The sequence below is a fragment of the Somniosus microcephalus genome, chromosome 1, assembly GCF_052327205.1.
Source record: "Somniosus microcephalus isolate GS21.2 chromosome 1, FLI_Smic_1.0, whole genome shotgun sequence".
In the NCBI taxonomy this organism is placed as follows: Eukaryota; Metazoa; Chordata; class Chondrichthyes; order Squaliformes; family Somniosidae; genus Somniosus; species Somniosus microcephalus.
In genome coordinates, this window is record NC_140987.1 from 19,339,537 (window position 1) to 19,362,515 (window position 22,979).

General features: G+C 43.8%; 2 protein-coding genes across 3 annotated transcripts in view; one reads left to right on the forward strand and one right to left on the reverse strand.

Moving 5' to 3' along the window:
- Positions 1 to 2,285: 2,285 nt before the first annotated feature.
- haus3 (HAUS augmin-like complex, subunit 3) lies at positions 2,286 to 20,324 on the reverse strand. Of its 2 annotated transcripts, XM_085972033.1 has the most exons (6): positions 20,167 to 20,324; positions 16,867 to 17,087; positions 15,752 to 16,751; positions 9,076 to 9,515; positions 3,068 to 3,293; positions 2,286 to 2,832 (listed from the first exon to the last, which is right to left on the reverse strand). In XM_085972033.1, the coding sequence occupies exons 2-6, from the start codon at positions 16,875 to 16,877 to the stop codon at positions 2,599 to 2,601; spliced, it is 1,911 nt and encodes a 636-aa protein (XP_085828159.1). In that variant the 5' UTR covers positions 16,878 to 17,087; positions 20,167 to 20,324; the 3' UTR covers positions 2,286 to 2,598. The 2 variants fall into 2 exon arrangements, with proteins under 2 accessions (XP_085828159.1, XP_085828248.1); XM_085972122.1 differs by lacking the exon at positions 16,867 to 17,087.
- Positions 20,325 to 20,872: 548 nt separating this feature from the next.
- The window catches only part of LOC147123968 (PRELI domain-containing protein 1, mitochondrial-like), a 52,895-nt gene continuing 50,788 nt past the window's right edge, over positions 20,873 to 22,979 (forward strand). Inside the window, exon 1 of the mRNA XM_085972380.1 lies at positions 20,873 to 21,064. The gene's annotated coding sequence lies outside the window, so the exon portion shown is untranslated. The remainder of the gene's footprint in view (positions 21,065 to 22,979) is intronic.

Below are 22,979 nucleotides of genomic sequence, written 5' to 3' on the forward strand. Positions count from 1 at the left end.
CTGGAAGGCATTTGAAAAAGTCCCACAAGAGATTGTTAACTAAGGTAGAAGCCCACGGAATTGAGGGCAAATTATTGACCTGGTTAGGAAAGTGGCTGAGCAGCAAGAGACGGGCAGTAGGGATAATGGGTAGGTACTCTAATTGGCAATATTCATTCCAGTTTATAGTTAATGTGGAATGCGGCTAAATGGATTGTGATCAATTTTAACTGTTTTAATAAAAAGACACGCAATGGTGTCCCGCAGGATCGATGTTGGGGCCTCAACTATTCATAGTATTTATTAACTACTTAGATGGTGGCATAGAAAGTCATATATCCAAATTTGCCGACGACACAAAGATAGGCGGCATTGTAGATGAAAGCATAACATTACAAAGAAATATCAACAGATTAAATGAATGTGCAAAATTGGCAACTGTATTTCAATGTAGGCAACTGAGGGGTCATCCACTTTGGGCCTAAAAAGGATAGAATAGGGTACTTTCTAAATAGTGTGAAAAACAGCAGAGGTCAAAAGAGACTTGGGGGGGTCCAGGTATATAGATCATTAAAATGTCATGAACAGGTACAGAAAATAATTTTTAAAAGGTTAATAGAATGCTGGCCTTTATATTTAGAGGACTAGAATATAAGGGGGTAGAAGTTATGCTGCAGCTGTACAAAACACTGGTTCAACCACACCTGGAGTACTGTGAGCCGTTCTGGGCACCACACCTTAGGAAGGATATATTGGCCTTGGATGGAGGGCAGCGTAGGTTTACCAGAATGATACCCGGACTTCAAGGGGTAAGTTACAAATTAGGGTTGTATTCTCCACAATTTAGAAGGTTAAGGGGTGAGCTGATCAAAGTTTTCAAGATATTAAGGGGAACAGATAGGGTAGAGAGAAACTATTTCCGCTGGTTGGGGATTCTAGGATTAGGGGGTATAGTCTAAAAATTAGAGCCAGACCTTTAAGTGAAATTAGGAAACACTTCTACACACAAAGGGTGGCAAAAGTCTGGAACTCTCCTCCGCAAATGGCAATTGATGCTAGATCAATTTTAAATCTGAGAACGATAGCTTTTTGTTAACAAAAGGCATCAAGGGATATGGGATATCAAGAAACGGCTGAACACATTGAATACAGCAAAGGCTAAGGGCCCCGACAACATCCCGACTGTACTGAAGACTTGTGCTCCAGAACTAGCCGCACCTCTAGCCAAGCTGTCCCAGTACATCCACAACGCTGGCATCTACCAAAGTGGAAAATTGTCCAGGTATGTCCTGTCCACAAAAAGCAGGGCAAATCCAGCCAATTACCACCCCATCAGTCTACTCTCAATCATCAGCAAAGTGATAGAAGGGGTCGTCAACAATGCTATCAAGCTGCACTTACTCACCAATGCTCAGTTTGGGTTCCGCTAGGACCACTCGGCTCCAGGACTCATTATAGCCTTGGTCTAAAAGAGCTTAATGCAAGAAGTGAGGTGAGAGTGACTACCTTCCTTCGACATCAAGGCAGCATTTGACCGAGTGCAGCATCAAGGAACCCTAGATAAAATTGAAGTCAATGGGTTTCAGGGGGAATAATCTCCACTGGCTAGACTCATACCTAGCACAAAAAGGAAAAGTGGTTGTGGTTGTTGGAGGTTAATCATCTCAGCCCCAGGACATCGCTGCAGGAGTTCCCCAGGGCAGTGTCCTAGGCCCAACCATCTTCAGCTGCTTCGTCAATGACCTTCCCTCCATCATAAGTAGGGATGTTCGCATAGTGTTCAGTTCCATTCACAACTCCTCAGATAATGAAGCAGTCCATGCCCACATGCAGCAAGACCTGCACAACGTTCACACCACACAAGTGCCAGGCAATGACCATCTCCAACACGCGAGAGTCTAACCACCTCCCCGTGACCCTTTAATAGGCTCCACGGCCCATTCAAAATACCGCGCATACACAGCCTTTTCTATCTAAAAGCCAGCTGCGCGAGACCCCTGCAGGGCCAGGTCGCTTAAAGGGACCATTGCCCACGACCTCTACCAGCTAGAAGGGCAAGGGCAGCAGGCGCATGGGAACACCACCACCTGCAAGTTCCCCTCCAAGTCACACACCATCTTGGAAATATATCGCCGTTCCTCCATCATCGCTGGGTCAAAATCCCGGAACTCTACGTAACAGCACTGTGGGAGCACCTTCACCGCACGGACTGCAGTGGTCCAAGGCGGCGGCTCACCACCACCTTCTCAAGGACAATTAGGGATAGGCAATAAATGCTGGCCTTGAATGAAAAGAAAATACAGAGACAAGTCTATGACTGCATTTTAATTGAACTGGATTAAAAACAAAGTATAGATCTCTGGCAAAAATAATCTGGAAAATTCTACACAAATACAAAAAGGGCACTGCTGAACATAGAAACAAAATTTAGAATAGTGAGAGCACAAAACGCTCAAACACAATTCACATTTCTCCCCCATCTTAAATCTGGAGTTTTCTTTCTTCAGTTTTCCAATGTATGTTACTATACAATTATCTACAGCTGTACATGTTAGCAAAGTTATTATTCAGAGAAGCATTTTAAGCACATTTCCACGTGTTCTGCTTGCAGGTTACACATCAACTCTCCAATCCAATGTTTTGAGCCCTAATTTTTCTCTCCAGGTTCTCCACAATCATCTTCAGTTTGTCAGGGTCTTGGAAGAAATAAATATAAAGAATTCTCTCGCCTCGAAGATTCAAGTTACTCGCCAACATTTGCCGTTTTGACTTTATATTATCAGCTATATTCCCAATGACTTGGGGCAGTGTCTGCAATTGGCATTCCAATTTTTGAAGAGGTTCGGACAGTTCCTTCAAAATAAACAAATAAATAATCAAAGTTTAGATTAGCACCAGTGAACACTAGTTAATCACTAAAAGGTTATTGGAAACATATACTTAAAGCTGTACAGATGAGAAAAAAGGAGAAAGTTTTAACTGCTACAAAATGATGATTCCTGTTCATGGTATTTAAAATGTATTGCAAACTTTCATATAAATCTGTGAACAAAGAGTTCACAGATTATAACCTAATTACAGTACATACCTCACAACGAAGTAAAAGTTGCTTGGACCCAGAATACATGACACTGCGAAGTCTCTCAATGTCGCATTCCAGTGCAGACCAGAGGTAAGCCTGCTCGCGCATGGTTGTTGCCAGCTGGTCCTTTAATGAAATAGCTTCCAGCTGCAGATTTCTGGCTTCCTGTTCCAGACTATTGTAAGTTCTGAACAGCTGCTGTTTGTTATCTACATCGAAAATCTGACACAGTCTGAAATAAAAGACAAGAAAAAAAGTTTTTAAAAGTACTACGTTTAGATGAGAGTAGAAAATAAACCACCCATTAATGCTGCAGCAAGCAGGTTTTCAGTACAACCATAAGTGTCTCATTTTCACAAACTTTTACATTTTCAAACATTGCACTTTCTCCCCTGCAAGTGAATATGGTCAACTTCTGGAGAAAGTCAAGACTACATTAAACCAATCTAATATTTTGAATTTTCCCCAAAACATTTCTACAATTTCTGACATTAATATCTTTAATATACAAGATTTTCATTCCAACAGTGAAACACATTAAGCAATAGATCATGGCGAGATTTCCCATCTATTGACTATAATTTGAAGGAACGGTAACCCCTTACTCAGCAGACCCAAAAACCAATAGCATTGATACACGCACGAGTTGTGTTCCATTTTTAAAATGACTCACATAAATAGCGGCTAGGAAACAAGACTACGACAAAAGCAACAATGGATGCCATTACAAGAACCAGGAGATGGTGATAGAGACTAGCTGTTTTCTCCATGTGAAAAAAAATAAACAAGCTACTTTAAGTTGCTCTTGTTCACTGAACAGTGGCTTGTGCAGTAGCGAGCTGGAAGACTAGAAACAAGTCATTTGCTGTAGTAGAAAATAAAGTACTGTCCAATAATAGGTCCCTCCATAAAACAGACATACTACTGAGTAACCAAGGATTAATAGAGTAAATGGTGAAAGACTGCTTTCATCAGTTGCCAAATTAGCCACAAGTGGGCACATACCCAGGAAGACTAGAAGAACAACAATGGAAGTTGGAAGACATTTTTCCTCCATTAGAACATGGCACTTCAGTGTGGTACTGAGGGAGTGCTACATTGTTGAAGATGCCACCTTTCGGATGAAACGCTAAACAAAGTCCACCTGCCTTTTCAGGTGGACACAACAGATCCCTTGGAGGGTGGAGAGTTCTCCCCGAGTTCTGGCCAACATTCCTCCCTCAACCACCATCTGCAAAAACAGAGTACACCTGCCATTTATTCATGTCGCTTGTGGGGCGTTGCTCTGTGTAAAGCAGATTGCTTCTGTACAACAGTTACTGCACTTCAGAAAGTAATCCATTGGTTGTAAAGTACTTTGGGAGGTCCCGGAGACATAATGTGGCACTGTATCAATGCAAGTTCTCTCTATGTGCGGTAATTTCTACAATTAGACAGGGGAATCTTTCTACTAACCGGTATCAAAACAGAAGCATTTTGCTGTAGAAAAGACAAGTTGTCTATTTGTGCCAAAATTTATTTTCCAGTATTGCCATGGCATTGCTCACAGCAAGTCAGAGGGTATGCTGTTTTACACCATGTAATATATCAGACGCTAAATTATGTATGCTGTTTGAATAAGTCAAATTGGAGTTTTTAATTAGTGCTCTGGGAGTACGAGGTATATTAGTGTCTGAATTACACAACGTCCCTATTTTAGTGTAAATTGTTAATTTAGTGGCCTTTATTATTAGATGGCAGTTCAGGCGTTCAATTTATCTTACTGGATAGGAGGTTTATACCAGGAAGGGGGTATTGGTGGGGGGGGGGGGGGGGGGGGGGGGGGGGGGGGGCGCGGGGGGTTGTGATTCATGTGCTTTGGTAGTGTGGGATTGAAAGGGTGGTCTTGGGCTCCAGGAGCAATGTCAGCTCAGGGGTGCGAGAGCGCAAGGGAGGAGGAAAAAAAGGCAATTGGGAGGTAAGCACAGAGCAACAGACCGTAGGTAGAGGAAGAGTGTGTCTGGATTGGCAAACAACAAAAAAGGGAAAGGTGGGATTTGTCAGTAGAAGACAGGGTGCTCGACCTGGAGACGCAACTAGATGTTGGGACCATTGGTGGACTGACCAATGCCTTTTACAAAAATGCGTCCATGGCACTGGTCATGGCCCAATGACATGCACTATAACTGTCCGGACCAGCGTCCGTTCAGCAGCATTGAGCACACAACCCTGCATAGTGTAACCATGCAACAGTTGTGATCAAATTCCCTTCGTTCTATTGGCAAAACTTTTCTTTGCAGAATGATGTGACAACAACCATCATGCTACATGGCCCCACTTCAGCAAGTCATCTTACTTAATTTAAACAGAAGAACTCCCGAGTACTAACTTTCTGAGCCCGTCTTTTCTGGGACCTCTATACCTTAGTTGCTGCTTATAGAATCAAAGAAATTTATGGCACAGGTCATTCGACCCATCGTGTCTGTGCAGGTCGACAAAGAGCTATCTAGCCTAAACCCACTTTGCAGCTCTTGGTCCGTAGCCTTGCAGGTTTCAGCACTTCAAGTACTTTTTAAATGTGATGAGGGTTTCTGCCTCGACCACCCTTTCAGGCAGCGAGTTCCAGACTCCCACCACCCTCTGGGTGAAAACATTTCTCCTCAACTCCCCTCTAATCCTTCTATCAATTACTTTAAATCTATGCCCCCTGGTTATCGGCCCCTCTAAGGGAAATAGGTCATTTCCTATCCACTCTATCTAGGCCCCTCAATTTTATACACATCAATTAAATCTCCGCTCAGCCTCCTCTGTTCCAAGGAAAACAACCCCAGCCTATCCAATCCTTCCTCATAGCTAAAATTCTCCAGTCCTGGCAACATCCTTGTAAATCTCCTCTGTACCCCCTCGAGTGCAATCACATCTTTCCTGTAATGTGGTGACCAGAACTATACGCAGAACTCTAGCTGTGGCTTAACTAGTGTTTTATACAGTTCTAGCATAACCTCCCTGCTCTTATATTCTATGCCTCGGCTAACAAAGGCAAGTATCCTGTATGCCTTCTTAACCACCTTATCTATCTTCAGGGATCTGTGGACATGCACTCTCAAGGTCCCTCTGCTCCTCTACGCTTCTCAGTATCCTACCATTTATTGCGTATTTGCTTGCCTGGTTAGCACCCCCCCCCCCCCCACACAAATGCATTACCTCTCACTTCTCAGGATTGAATTCCATTTGCCACTTTTCTGCCCACCTGACCAGTCCATTGATATCTTCCTGCAAGCTTTCTTCCTCACTATCAACCACACGGCCAATTTTTGTATCATCTGCAAACTTCTTAATCACGCCCCTTACACTGAAGTCTAAATCATTGATATATACCACAAAAAGCAAGGGACCTAGTAGTGAGCCCCGTGGAACCCAACTGCAAACAGCCTTCCAGTCACCAAAAACACCCGTCGACCATTACCCTTTGCTTCCTGCCACCGAGCCAATTTTGGATCCAACCTGCCATGTGGGACCTCATCAAAGGCCTTGCTAAAATCCATGTAGACTACATCAAACGCATTACCCTCATCAACCCTCCTCAAAAAATTCAATCAAGTTAATCAGACACTACCTTCCCTTAACAAATCTATGCCGACTGTCCTTGATTAATCCGTGACTTTCTAAATGACGATTTATACTGTCTGTTGGATTGCAAAAACAGGCCTGTGAACAAAGCCTGAATCCTCCCGTCTTTAAATACATTAACCAAAGCTGTAGGGAGGGCTGTAGTACTAGGGAAACTGAACTTCATAGGGAGTCGGCCATTTCTATCTTTGCCTCAAACACCTTATCTCCCTTTGTAATGTCTGCTTGCAACCAAAAGCTGACATTGTTTATTATAATAAGCTTTTCTCAAGAATTAAACGATCTTGCTCACAGAAGCTAGATGTCTAAGAACTAGGTGTTATGCTTAATGTCAAAGAACACTTCAGGGCGGCTCCCGACATTGAGTGACTAATCACCCAACCAATAAGAGAGTAACTGTAGCGACGTTGTCTGTATGCGTACGCCCACTTTTGTAACCAGTGGGTGTTGCTTATTGAAAGGTATATAAATGCTTGTATGCTGTATTTCCTTAGAGAGCCAGGTGCGAGTCTGAGGAGGCTCCCTCCTCTCCCTTGTGCACAAGGCCTTCCGGCCATTTTCTAATAAACTTTAACTTTGTCAGCAGTTCCGTCTCTCCATCTGGTTTTACTCCGAAATTCGAATCTAACACTGTCCCTCAGAATTTTTCCAATAATTTTCCCACTACCAAGGTTAGGCTGACTGACCTGCAATTACTCCCTTTTTAAACAATGGCACAACATTAGCAGTCCTCCAATCCTCTGGCACCACACCTTTAGCCAGAGGATTGAAAAATGAGAGAGTCAGAGCCTCCACTATTTCTTCCCTTGCCTCTCTTAACAAAAGTTAAACTGCTTTTCAGGTGTCTGTTATTCTGCTTTATTTCCCAACTACTCAGTCAGAAAGAGATCAAAAATCTTCTAACAGAAAACAGGTGTAAGGTTACAGAAACAATCCTCCAAATTTCTTATTATGCTCATTAACATGTTAACTACCTATCTCAGATCGCCTCGTTTTTCTAAATTGTCTGTAATACACTGTTTGTAAAACACAACATTAAAAGTAACTCAAAAGCAAAATACTGCAGATGCTGGAAGTATGAAATAAAAAATGCTGGAAATACTCAGCAGGTCAGGCAGCATCTGTAGAGAGAAACAGAGTTATCGACCTGAAACGTTAATCCTGTTTCTCTCTCCACATTAAAAATAACTATTTCTCACAAAATCTTTTCTATGGGGAAAAAGTCAATAAATGCTAAAACATGACAGTGCTACGCAGGAGATTGATGCACAAGTTTGGAAGGCATGGCACAGCGAAGATGCTTCTGAAATGGATCAAAAATGAGCAGAAACAAAGGGTCATTGTATGTGCAACTCGATTGGCTTGGAAGGAGTCAACTAGCAGTTTTCCACAGGGTTACAGGCTGCGACCACCGATGTTCATCTTGTACATATAAATGACGGCATCGGTAACAGAAACAAAACTTTCCAAGTTTGCAGACAAAGCCAAACTGGAGAGACCACAAACATCAGGGAACAGGATGATCAAATACAGAAGGATTGTGATAGATTGGGGAGCTAGACTGGCAAGTGGCCAATGTCATTTAACATGAGCAAATGCAAAGTCGTGAGATTGGGAAAGGATAATAATCAGTGGTAAAATAAGCCCATTATTATTATTCTACAGGACACAATGAGAACACAATTTAGGGGTATTAGTGGATAGATCGCTGAAACCCTCAACACAATATGCAGCAGTGAAGACAGCAAACGGGATCTTGGACTGTACAACCAGAGGAAGAGAGTACAAATCTCAGGAAGTGGTTCAGAGTTTGTACAGAGTGTTAGTCCAGCATCACCTAAAATAGTATTGTGTACAATTCTGGTTACTGCATTAAAAAGAAAGACATTGGGCATTGCAGAGCCCAGGGTGGGATTTAAACTCCTGCTTTCTGGATCATTCGTCCAGGTCTCCAGATTACCAGTATCATCACTACACCACCAACCCTGTTGGAGGGACTGGAGTTATGTGCAAGTCAAATTGGGTAGGAGAGGCAGGTCCCTACCCGAAGGGCAGTAGTGACCCAGTTAGGTTTACAACTTTCATGTCATTTTTCTGGTGCCAGCCCATAAACTAAGAGAATTCAATTTCACAATTTACCATTTGGGTTTTGAACTCATGCATTTGCCAAGGTTGCTCTGGACACGGCTGCCACAAGGTGTGCAAGATCATCCCACCATGTTACTGCAGGGGAAAATAAGCCCTTTAATATTATTCTACAAGTGGCCGATGTCATTTAACATAAGCAAATGCAAAGTCATGAGATTGGGAAGGTTGCTAGTCCAGTAGCAAAGCACCTAGGTTAGGCAAGCAAGCAAGAAATTGAACCCAGTCTTTCCACTGTACATTTTCACCCTTATTTTTACCTGATAGTAGAAGTATCGCTTGAATCAATGATGTTTCGTTGTTTACTGCTTGGTAATAGAGACTGATCAGAGAGCATCTCTAAACGTTGCAAGAAGTCTCCCCTGCTTTGTTCAAGCTCCGCGGTTAGATTCTCAAGCTGTCGATGGACATCTCTGTGCTTACACAATTCAATTTCATATGCTAGCTGAAGAAGCTCAAATCGAGTTTTCTGTCTGATCAGCTGGCTTGCAACCTGGTCCTGCTTGGAGGTATAGTAGTCTTGGCGAGACATCTGCAGATCAAAATTTCCCTTCACCACAGGCATATTCAAGAGTTGTGCATTCTCCACAATCAGGTCAGGAAGCTCCTTGGTAATTAGGTGTTCTACTTGGATATTTATCGGAATCAGTTCTTTGGTTAAACTGTTCTTCTTGGCTTTTGCACCATTTGCGTCAATCATCTATTGAAAAATTAATCAAACTACAGTTTAACACATTTAAACTTACAGTTGCTCCCAATATGTCACACCAGTTATATCCTTTAAAGGTCCTCATTCTTTACCTCTCCCAACATTATTCCCTAGCAGCATGTTATCTGTATACCTTTCAGCTGAAGTTAGTTAGAAAATTATATGCTTTTTAAAAGATATTCTCACTGAAGGCAGTGATTCTGCTGAAGTAGAGTATCCCTGGTGCTGGTAGATCTCAAACGAGTCACCATTCAGCCTGTACACACTTTGCCAATCTAAACAGATCCCTTTCCTTAGTACTTCAACTTAAATTTTCAACCATGACAGCACACTTGCTTTTAAGTCAGAAGGTCGTAAATTAAAATCACAATCCAGGAATTGAGCATATATGTAGGATGACACTTCAGTATTGAGATAGCGCTGCATTGTCAGAGGTGTCATCTTTCAAATCAGGTGTAAAAAACGAGCCTCTGTCTGCTGTCAGGTGGATGTAAAAGATCTCAAAGAGCAAGGCAGCGCTCCCAGGGTCCTGGCCAACATTTATCCCTTCGCCACCACCAAAAACAGATTACCTGGTCACTGATCTCATTACTGTTTGAGATCTTGCCATGCCCAAAATTGGCAGCTGCGTTTTGCCTACAAAACAGTGATTGCACTTCAAAAATATTTCACTGGCTGTAAAGCACTTTTGGAATGTCCCGAGGACATGAAAGGCATGTCTCCTGCTGCAAGCTCCAGCAGGCAAGCTCGATTTGCAGCTGGCCCAGATGTGTAAAATTGAGCAATCCTCACCAACCCTGCAACACTCAGATTTGGTTTGTGCACCAAGGACAGTGGAATACAATCTACCCCAATCACAACTTGTTGCACATGTGCTGCTTCAGACACCTTTCAACCCATCAGTGCTTTGAATTTCTTGTCCAGGCACCATCAAATTTACATCGTAGCGCATGTGAATAAAGATTGTTTATCCCCATAAAACCAGGAAGATTCAACTTCCCATCTCGGTTCTTTGTTAACCTACCCGACCCCAACTCGGCCGTCAGTGGAGTACTAAAAGTCGGCCTCAGCATTTTGACCAGGGAAAGGAAAAAGGGAAGGCAGCAGGAAAAGTGAAGAAAGGCATTTCCCTGGCTCCTGTTCCTGCCTGCTAGCTGTTGACCACTGCTCAAAGTGCACTTGTGGATGTCCGTGAGGAAGTGGTCAGGCCCAAAGACTACCTTCATTGTCAACTGATCCACTGAGGCTCACCATCTAGACTTCAACATGAAAAGTGGTTTCTTGGATGAGGGGCAAAGTGAAAAAAAACACCTGTGAGCCTGTACAGCCACAAGATGAAAAATAAAATGAGTAGAACTTGACTTTTTTTTTTTTAAAAAGCACATTTTCCCCTTATATTGGATGACTGCAGCTATTGCTATATTTCTATGCTTACTTTCAAATCAAATTAACGCTCAGTGATGTAGGAGTGCCAAGTTTAGTCTAGTAATTGGCAACTTCAGCAATGCCACAATAAAATATTATGAGACTATAATCTTCCTCCCAACAAAGGATCTCACAAAATTTCTAAAATATTGCCTACTCCATTATGGCAATCGGTCCTTGGCACACTGCTAATGCTGAACTAAATAAGGACTAACTGAGCAGGGGGATCATTGTGGCCACCTGATGAAACACACACTGGAATTCTTTTGTTAAAACTTTGCAGTGGCAATTTTTTTTAAATTTCAATTTCATTTCAGTCCTTAAGGAAAGACTCCAACATGATTTTCAACTTTCCTTGGAGTATTTCTTTAATGCGCCTACTTCATAATGTTCTGCAAAAATCCCTTTCCCCAGTGGAATGGTTTGCTCGCAGCTGCAACTGCCACGGCAACATTTATTGCCTCCTCAAACCACAACTGCTGGGCGAGCACAATTCAGGTTTTAGTTTTTGCAAATACAATGTCTGTGTTGGGAGAAAAAAAATATTGTTTCTATTGCCTCCATGACTCACTCCAGGTCACAAAGACTGAAAAGTAGACACGGAGGCAAACCGCAATAAACACAGCAATGCAATAATGTAAATTCAAAAGCGATCAGTAAAAGGAAAGGAGTTAGCAGACAACAGCTGAATTCTATTCTTGTCAGTTGCTTACAATAGTCACTTATAAATACCCTGCAAAGTTGCTTGCTCCAAACAAACAGAAACTCCTGCCTATACTCAAAATACAGCAATGACTGCAATTGCATACTTCAACAGAGTGGCAGGGTTTTAGGCCCAGTCAATGACACACCAAATCAGAAGTTCCAAAGAATCAGAAATGAATTTTTAAAGTAAAACAGGGGAAATCAACCAATACCACATCTGTCCATCTCTTAATGGCAATCTTAAGTTAGATGTCTGCCTAGTCTTTTGTCCAACTACTTCTGCACGAGGATTGGAATCGGGGGAAGAAATGTTTTATTTCCTCCCAAAAAGAGGGTAGCAAGAAAGTGATTATGGACTATGTCAAAATTAACTTTGGGAATGATGTGAAGCAGCGAGGTCAAATCCTACCATGGCAGATTGTGAATTTCAATTCAGTTAATTAAATAAAAATCTGGAATAAAAAGCTAGTATCAGTAATGGTGACCATGAAGCTATGATTGTCGTAAAAACCCAACTGGTTCACTAATGTCCTTTAGGGAAGAAAATCTGCCGTCCTTACCCGGTCTGGCCTACATGTGACTCCAGACCCACAGCAACGTGGTTGACTCCAAATGTCCTCTGAAATGGCCTAATAAGCCACTCGGTTGTATCAAACAGCTACAAAAAAAAAGGTACAATAAAAGGGACCTACAAGGCATGTCAAGAGTGTGATGGAATACTCTCCACTTGCCTGGATGAGTGTAGCTCCAACAACACTCAACAAGCTCGACACCATCCAGGGCAAAGCAGTCCGTTTGACTGGCACCCCATCCACCACCTCAAACATTCACTCCCTCCACCATCGGCGCACCGTGGCTGCAGTGTGTACCATCTACAAGATGTACTGCAGCAACTCGCCAAGGCTTCTTCGACAGCACCTCCCAAACCCGCGACCTCTTCCACCTAGAATGGCAAGGGCAGCAAGCGCATAGGAACACCGCCACCTCCAACTCACACATCATCTTGTCATACCATTCCTTAATCATCTCTGGGTCAAACTTCTGGAGCGCTCTACCTACCAGCACTGCGGGAGTACCTTCACCACACGGACTGCAGCAGTTCAAGAAAGTGGCTCACCATTACCTTCGATGGGCAATAAATGTTGGCCTTGCCCGTGAATGAATAAAAAATAGCAAAAAGTCTGGCTATTTGCCAAAGAAACCAGATTTCATTTCAAATGACCGATTAGGTTTTAGTCTAAATGAACAAGTTGATGTTACAAAATTCCCCTTTTCTTTATTTTTAGCCAGTGTTCAAAAACTACATGGTTTCCAGAAGCTAAAGATAAGCCATTACATAATGTTCTAAATATTTCATTGAATCGGCATTTCTTTTTCTGGCATCCAACGAATTCCTTTCATAATTACTTTTTAAACACTTGCTTTAAATTGAAAAGCAGCAAAGTCCCAAAAATCTCAGTTTCGCCCCCGAAAAAAAATGAACAGATACATTTCGTGTTACCATCACAGCCAGTAAAATGATTCAGAGCAAATAAGTGCCCACCCAAGAAAGTGGATGAACAGCAGCCATAATCAGCCAGGTGGCAGATACAATTTAATACAAGTGTGAGGTAATACATTCTGGGAGGGAAAACAAGGAATGAGAGGATACGTTTCAATGGAAGAATGTTGAAGGGTGTGAAAGAACAGAGGGTTCAAATACATAATTCCCTAAATAGGCAAGTAACAGGTAGATAAAGCACCATTAAAATGGTCAACAACATTTTAGGGTTTTATAATTGTAGATTTACAAGGATGATACCAGAACTGCTGGGTTATATCGATCAGGAAAGGATGAACAGGCTGGGTCTCTTTTCTCTTGGAAAAAAAAGATTGAGGGGTGTTAAAATAGAGGTATTTAAAATTATGAAAGGTTTTGATGGAGTCGATACGGAGAGAGTGATTTCACTTGTGAGGAAGAGCAAATCTAGAGGCCATCAATACAAGATAGTCACCAAGAATTCAAATAGGGAATTCAGAAGAAACTTCTTTACCCAGAGCGTGGTGAGAATGTGGAACTCGCTACCACAGGGAGTAGCTGACGCGAATAGTACAGGTGCATTTAAGGGGCGGTTAGATAAGCGTGTGAGGGAGAAGGGAATAGAGGGTTATGCTGATCGGGTGAGATGAGGAAAGACGGGAGGAGGCTCGAGTGGAGCATAAACACCGGCATGGACTGGTTGGGCTGAATGGCCTGTTTCTGTGCTGCATATTCTATGTAATTCTATGTAAATGGGGGCATAGAGTAAAGAAGTAATCATAAATTCTTACAAGGCCAGTGTGTAGTTTTGGGCACATAGAAAGGGCATTAAACTACAAGGTAAAAATAAATTCCCCTCAGGTCACCTCCGATTCTTTTGCCAATCACCCTAAATCTGTGACCTCCAGTTACCGACCCTTCTGCTACAGGAAGCCTTATTCATTATCAAAACCGCTCATCATTTTGAGCACCTCTTTAAAATCTCCTCTTAACCTTCCCTGCTACAAGGAGAACAACCCCAGCTTCTCCGCATAACTCCGAGGGCAGCACGGTGGCATAGTGGTTAGCACTGTTGCCTCACGGCGCCAGGGACCTGGGTTCGAATCCGGCCTCGGGCGACTGTCTGTGTGGAGTTTGCACATTCTCCCCGTGTTTGCGTGGGTTTTCTCCGGGTGCTCCGGTTTCCTCCCACAGTCCAAAGATGTGCAGGTTAGGTTGATTGGCTATGATAAATTGACCCTTAGAGTTAGGGGGATTAAATACGTGGGGTTACGGGGATAGGGTGGGATATGTGTTGGTGTAGGGGTTATGGGGATCGGGTGGGATATGTGTCGGTGCAGGCTCGATGGGCCGAAATGGCCTCTATCTGCACTGTGGGGTTTCTGTGATAACTGAAGACCCTCATCCCTGGTACCATTCTAGTAAATCTCCTCCGCACCCTCTCCAAGGCCTTGACATCCTTCCTAAAGTGCGGTGCCCAGAATTGAACAATACTCCAGCTGAGGCCAAACCAGTGTTTTATAAAAGGTTTAGCATAACCTGCTTGCATTTGCACTCTATGCCTCTTAATAAAGCCAAGGATCCCATATGCTTTTTTAACTCCCTCCTCAACTTGTCCTGCCACCTTCAAAGATTTGTGTACATACACCCCCAGGTCTCTCTGTTCCTGCACCCCCCTTTAAAATTGTACCAGTTAGTTTACATTGTCTCTCCTCATCCTACAAAAAACATTCACCACTATCTCCGCTTTCTGTCACTCAGCTAATCTCGTATCCACGCTGCCATTGTCCCTTTAATCCCATGGACTTTAATTTTGGTAACAAGTCTATTATGTGGTACTTTATCAAATGCCTTTTGAAAGTCCATATACAGAACATCAACCACACTAACCTCATTAACCCGATCAGTTATTTCAAAGAACAAATGTTTAGTAAACTTTGACTGGGGAGGAAAGAAAGCTAGACAGCCAAGTATCTTTTTTGGAATAGTACACACAAGTGCCACAATGGAGTTTCAATAAACTTTGCACCACCGTGCATTTTACAACATAGCTATGGTGAGGAAGTCGACTCAGCGGTCTGCACTAATAATCCAGCGAATGGGAGTTCAAATCCCACTATGGTCGTTTGACATTTTGAATTCAGGTTTTAAAATAAAAACCTAGAAATATAAATCTGGTAAAATTGATCATGAAGCTGCCAGATTATTGTAAAACCCCAACTGGCTCACTAATGTCTTCTGGGGAAGGAAACCTGCTGTCCTTGCTTGGTCTGGCGTTTGTGACTCTGACCCATACCAACGCAGTAAGTGCCCGCTGAATTGACATAACAAGCCACTCAGTTGTATCAAACTGCTAGTTGGGAAACTATTGATGGGTAAAAATACCAGCCAAGCCAACACCCACATCCCGAGATATTGATATCGCCCAGAAGGAACCCACATTCCTACCAAGCAACCCCATTACATTTCAGTTTTAAATACAGTTTACCAAAAAGACTTCAGCATTATGCCCCTTCAAGAGAAAATAGTTGTAACAATTACTTATCAGTACTCAAAAAAAACAAAAAAAAATTCCTACCTTTCGGTTTCGTATGGAGGAGATTATCTGCTCCATATACTGAAGTCTAGACTTGGTGCTCTGTTCTTTCGCTTTTGCCAATATTAACTGTCGCTGGCTGCTGGTGTACGCGGCTTGGATTCTAGCCATTTGCTGCTGATACTCCTTGCGTACCTCATTACACTCTCCCTGTATAGGTTGAGAAGTTAAGTCCACTAGCTGAAATTTTTCTGTGTCAGAGCTTTCAACCAGCTCTGCAATGCCTTTAAAAAGCTGTTTCTTTGTATATTCAGTGAGAGCTGCTGTGCATTGTTCTTCCTCCTGCAGATAGTCGTCCAATACAAGCTGCGACAGAAAGATGACCTGTTGCCCTGGTCTCCTTTCTGACCCAATGTTTGAATACATAGCACTCAGCTGCTGAACCTCTTCAATTACCTTCAACAGAGTAATATTTAATTTAGCATTTTCAGCAGCCAACTGTTCCTGTGTGTGTCTCAACAATTTGGCACATTCTTCCTCCTCATCCCTTAGTCTCATTGGCATATGATGTATTCCTGAAGCCATCAACTGCTGCTTATTCCGTCGCTGGATTTTAAGATTTCGAATCAACTGTAGTGCCTTAACCTCCTCTTCCAAGTTCTCAACCGTCATCTCTGGCAGGGTGCCATATTTTGATTCTGCATCTGTAGAACGCGTCCCCAAGACCTGATCCAAGTCCTTCTGATCCAACAGACGATTTTCAAGTTTTTCTAGCCCAATCAGCTCTTCGTCGGTCAATACATTCTGTTCATTTATACTATTGCAGAACCATTCTACAAATGTCTTTTCATCTCCAATGTCAAACCACCAATCATAATGCTCCCCATTCAGTTGATTGGCTTTAGGATAAGCAATTTTCTTTAATGTCTCTACAAATATTTTCCCACCACTCATAGTGGCTAGCACATTATAATTTTTTTCTGGGGTCTGAATGAAAGGAGTTTTAAAATATCCAACTGCAACAAAGTGGAATGCTGGATGTCTGTTTTAATCCCAAGCAGAAACAATATATTAACTTATTTTACAAAAAACAGAGCAGCCCAAATCAAAACACAACCACAGATCAAAGGGACCATGTTTCACATAACTGCACTCACCTTGTAGACATCAAGAGTGAGATTTCCCTTCATGGAATAAAAAAGTGCCTATTTTCCTCAATATTTAAACCAATAGATAAAGAAAATGCATTCTCATAAATCATACATTTCAAAGGCACACTTTCCCATGATTTTGTTCACAGATCTTCAATATGTTGTTGAAAATTTGGGGTATTGTTCTTTATGTTAAGATGAATTTCCCATCACTGATGGCTGGACTGCTACTTGGAAAGAAAAGTATTTCATGAAGTGAACACAATTAAACTCATCTGGCCAATAGCGCTGACAGCTGTCATGGTGAGGTTCAATCTTTAGAGAACAATGATGAATCGCCAAAATGACAGCACAGGCAGAGGCTATCCAACCCACGGTGGCGGTGCTCACTAACTGGAGCTACCTATTGCAATCACACTTCCCAACCCCTTTACTATATCCAGTCATATTCTTTTTCAAATACTTATCCAATTGTTATAATCTTGACCACGGTTTTGATCATTGCAGAATTTTCTAACTTCCACCTTCATTGTACAAATTTAATATTACTTCAAGGAGTAGCTTATAAAGTGAATAAAGAGTTGTCTCAGCTTTTATCTTCCAGATATACATTTAAAAAGGAACTATGAACATTATCTTTTGAATGAAATCTGAAAATTGGAGCATTAATTGGAAAGTTATCTATTTGATCAATGTTTACTTCTCGCTTGGAAAAAAAACTTTAGTTATTCAAGTACTGTACTGTACTATGTTTAAATTTGAGTTTTGCATTGGAGTAGTATTTGTGATTTAAAAACTCTTGATTTCACCATAGACTTGTTTTGCTGTTGAAAAATGAGCTGTAGCTGTTCATCTCATTGAAGTACATAAAAATGACGATACTAAAAATGGCTAATTGCACAGTAACATTAGGGACATAGGAACAGGAGTAGGCCATTGAGCCCCTCGAGCCTGTTAGTGTTCTAATGATTTAAAGCAGAATGTTGTCATAGTTGAGATAATATAAAATGCTCTAGATTTAATGAACATATTTTATGCAGAAATATTTGTGTCAAATTTCACATTATTTTGAGCTTCTCTGCAAATCACTCCTATAAAATAACTGGAAGACACATTTTTTATATCCACACGAGCATGAGGTAATAATACGCAACAGAATTATTGAACATATAACACAACCGGAAGTTGGGAAACTGGTAAAAGAAAATACCCAACTTTAACATTATATTAAGCCAATTTATTACATGGTCAGTGAGCCTATCTTTTGAGATGTTAATTCCAATATATGCAGGGTTTTCCACTTTTATTTAGAACATATTGAAAATCTCCATCTGCACATACTTCCTGTCAATTTTTCCATTATAAATTCTGACGTCCACATCTTTAAATGGAATCTGGCTACGTAAACTTTGTCACGCTGTTAGTACACTCATCCCTTCACGGAGGCGCTGCAGTGCCACTGCCAGCAAGGGGGTGTAGCCAGTGTGACAGGTTTACATAGACAGTTTCAGCATAAATGTGGACCAAGAAATTTATGAAGAAAATATGAAAGGAGGCCAGATGTATGACTTTAAAATGGGGACTAAATCACACCTGGTCCAATTATGAACTGCCATGCAACCCCGCCACCTGAAGACTACGCTTGGGGGTAGAGTCAATACTGAGGTAGAATGCAACAAAATACAAGCCAACATTAATAAACTTCCAGAATGGGCATATAATTGGCAAATTAATTTCAATATAGATAAGTGCGAGGTGGTGCATTTTGATAGGATGAATAAGGAAGTCACACACTCCTTGGATACTAAGTGTACATGATAGAGGAGTAAAGGGATCTCGGGGTACAGATACAAATCACTAAAGGTAGCAATGCAGGTAAAGCCCTGGTATTAATTTCTAAAGGGATAGAATTAAAAAGCAGAGGTTAGGTTAAACTTGTATAGAACACTTGGAATAATGTGTACAGTTCTGGTCTCCATACTATAAAAAGGATATAGAGGCACTGGAGAGGAGAATGGGCAAAAATATTCACAAGGATGATACCAGAATCGAAAGAACATATTTATCAGGGAAGATTAAACAGGCTGGGGCTCTTCACGCTAGAAAAGAGAATATTCCCTCTAATGCCACCCCCTGACCCCCCACCGTGCACAGTCCCTTTAACTAGCTGCTGGCTGCACGGCCTACTCAAATTTTCAGCATGTGCTGTTTCTTCCATTGAAAAACCAGTGAGCGGCCTGCGCGGGACCTCCAGACCGCTGCGAGACCACGCAGCTTAACAGGAACGTTGTTGAGAGGGGACCTGGTAGGGGACTTTAAGATTACAAGAGTTTGATAGGGTAGACTTAGAAAAATGTTTCCACTTGTGCAGAGCAAAATATTGCCCATACATGTCAAAGTGTCACTAATAAAGCCAATAAGGAATTCAGGAGAACCTTCTTTACCCAAAGAATGTCAAGAATGTGGAACACACTGCCACAAGAGGTGAATAGCAGAGATACATTTAAGGGGAAGCTAGATAAACACACTAGGGTGAAAGGAATAGAAGTATATGCCGATCGGGAGCGATTTAAGGCTAAAGGGATCAAGGGATATGGGGAGAAGGCAGGGACCGGGTACTGAATTTGGATGATCAGCCATGATCTCATTGAATGGCGGAGCAGGCTTGAGGGGCCGAATGGCCTACTCCTGCTCCTATCTTCTATGTTTCTATGAAGAGGGGTGGGAGGAGGCTCGTGTGGAGCATAAATACTGGCACGGAGCAGTTGGGCCGAATGGCCTGTTTCTGTGCTGTTAATATCAAAACAAATCATAAACATAATATTTATATTAATGTATATATTTATTTAATATGTAAACACATTGCATATATATATTTATATTTTCTGTTAATAGTTTGAGGGTGAGGAGCTGCTTCCTGACACTCACTTGGCCAAACTGGTTCCCTCAAATGCCGGCGGGCCCCCATTGGCCCACGGGCCGGCGGGCCCCCATTGGCCCACCGGCCGGCGGGCTCCCATTGGCTGGCGGCGCAGAAATGCCGCTAAAAATTAAACCGGGGCGGAGAGCATTTCAAACACAGCGAAAAACTCAACAAAGACCGCTCCCAACCCTATGCAACGAATCCATCACCTCACACACACCCCTCGGTGTCAAAGCCCGGGCCTCTCCCGCCGGGTTTCCCCCTCAGCCAGGGCGCGCGGGCAGCGCTCGAGCCGGCGGCCAACCGACTAACAGGCCTGAGGCCGACTCACTCGGCCAAAGCGGATAATAAACAGATTTCAATGGAGGAAAACCGCTTCTCACCTCACTCTTCAACCTCCTGGTGTTGCCCCGCTCAGTTTTCTATATATTGCTCCCCTTCCCGCCACTCCTCATTCATCAATTCAATGCCGTCCGCCGGTTTCCGTTAACGCGCCGGCGCACTTCAGTCAAACAAGATCGACGAGTGCATGAGCGAGACAAGAAGGAATACATCGCCCCCATTTAGCACCGGCGGCGCCTCCCAGCGGGAGGACTGAGCACAGCGCCGCCACCCGGCTGGGAGGATCGAGCACAGCGCCGCCACCCGGCTGGGAGGGGTGAGAACAGCGCCGCCACCCGGCTGGGAGGAGCGAGCACAGCGCCGCCACCCGGCTGGGAGGATCGAGCACAGCGCCGCCACCCGGCTGGGAGGGGTGAGAACAGCGCCGCCACCCGGCTGGGAGGAGCGAGCACAGCGCCGCCACCCGGCTGGGAGGAGTAAGCTAGCGCCGCCACCCGGCTGGGAGGACTGAGCGCAGCGCCGCCCTGCGGCTGGGAGGACTGAGCACAGCGCCGCCACCCGGCTGGGAGGACTGAGCACAGCGCCGCCAGCCGGCTGGGAGGACTGAGCACAGCGCCGCCACCCGGCTGGGAGGACTGAGCACAGCTCTGCGGCTGGGAGGAGTGAGCACAGCGCCGCCATGCGGCTGGGAGGAGTGACCACAGCGCCGCCCACAGCTGGGAGGACTGAGCACAGCGCCGCCAGCCGGCGGGAGGCTATAGCTGGAGGAGTCGGCGGGAGCCGGGGTTGGACTTGGTGCGCTCGCAGGAGGAAGTAGGTCCGGGCTGAGCAGAATCGGCCGCTCGGGGAGCGCACATGGGGAGAGCGCAGCAGTTACAGGCGGCGAGCAGAGCTGGAGGAGATCGCGGGGAGAGCAGGCCGAGCCCGGGCATGGTCCAGGTGAGTGCTACGAGGCCTGTTGTCCCTCCCAGGCCTGCTGGACAGGCTGCGGCCCCACAGAATGGCCGCGCAGACTCGGGGCCGGTGGGGGAGATTCAGTCCCGTCACTGAGAGCGCCTGACCGAACTCCGGGGGCAGGTGGCGGCCTGAGGTGTAGCCCCGCGCCAGATCCCCGCCGCCCCATAGAAACATAGAAGATAGGAGCAGGAGTAGGCCATTCGGCCCCTCGAGCCTGCTCTGCCATTTAATGAGATCATGGCTGATCATCCAAATTCAGTACCCTGTTCCTGCCTTCTCCCCATACCCCTTGATCCCTTTAGCCTTAAGAAATATATCCAACTCCTTCTTGAATATATTTAATGAATTGGCCTCCACTGCCTTCAGTGGTAGAGAATTCCACAGGTTCACCACTCTCTGGGTGAAGAAATTCCTCCTCATCTCTGTCCTAAATGGCCTACCCCTTATCTTTAGACTGTGACCCCTGGTTCTGGACTCCCCGACCATCGGGAACATCCTTCCTGCATCTAGTCTGTCTAGTCCTGTTAGAATTTTATACGTTTCAATCAGATCCCCTCTCATTCTTCTAAACTCCAGCGAGTATAAGCCCAATCGACCCAATCTCTCCTCATACATCATTCCTGCCATCCCAGGTATCAGCCTGGTGAATCTTCGCTGAATTCCTTCCATGGCAAGAACATCCTTCCTCAGATAAGGCGACCAAAACTGTACACAATACTCAAGATGTGGTCTCACCAAGGCCCTGTACAACTGCAGCAAGACATCCTTGTTTCTGTACTCGAACCCTCTCGCTACGAAGGCCAACATACCATTTGCCTTCTTAACCGCCTGCTGCACCTGCATGCTTACCTTCAGCGACTGGTGCACAAGGACACCCGGGTCTTGTTGCACTTCCCCTTCTCCCAATCTATTGCCGTTCAGATAATCTGCCTTACTGTTTTTGACACCAAAGTGGATAACCTCGCATTTATCCACATTATACTGCATCTGCCATGCTTTTGCCCAATCACCCAACCTGTCCAAATCATCCTGGAATTTTCTCGACATCCTCCTCACAGCACACACGTCCACCCAGCTTTGTGTCGTCTGCAAACTTGGAGATATTACATCTAGTTCCCTCGTCTAGATCATTTATATATATTGTGAATAGCTGGGGTCCTAGGACCGATCCCTGCGGTACCCCACTAGTCACTGCCTGCCACTCAGAAAAATACCCGTTTATTCCAACTCTTTGCTTCCTGTCTGCCAACCAGTTCTCCATCCAAGTCAGTACCTTGCCGCCAATCCCATGTGCCTTAACTTTACACGCTAATCTCTTATGCGGGACCTTAGCGAAAGCCTTCTGAAACTCCAAATACACCACATCCACTGGTTCTCCCTTATCTATTCTACCAGTTACATCCTCAAAAAATTCCAGTAGATTAGTCAAGCACCTTTTGTAAATCCATGTTGACTTTGTCCGATCCCGTCACTGTTTTCCAAGTGCTCTGCTATTACATCTTTTATAATGGATTCTGGCATTTTCCCCACTACCGATGTCAGGCTTACCGGTCTGTAATTCCCCGTTTTCTCTCTACCACCTTTTTTAAATAGTGGGGTAACATTAGTTACCCTCCAATCCATGGGTACTGTTCCAGAGTCTGTAGAATTTTGGAAGATGACCAGCAATGCATCTACTATTTCTAGGGCCACTTCCTTAAGTACCCTAGGATGTAGATTATCAGGCCCTGGGATTTATCGGCCTTCAATCCCGTCAATTTCCCAAACACCATTTCCCTACAAATACTGATTTCTATCAGTTCCTCCCTTTCATCAGACCCTATGTTCCCTGACATCTTTGGGAGGTTATTTGTGACCTCCTTTGTGAAGACCGAACCAAAGTATGTATTTAATTGGT

Coding starts and splice junctions, on each gene's coding strand:
- haus3 (XM_085972033.1), bottom strand. Junction 9,516..15,751: donor CCTCCATACGAAACCGAAAG/GTAGGAATTTTT, acceptor ATTTTTCAATAG/ATGATTGACGCAAATGGTGC. Junction 2,833..3,067: donor AACTTTTACTTCGTTGTGAG/GTATGTACTGTA, acceptor TTTATTTTGAAG/GAACTGTCCGAACCTCTTCA.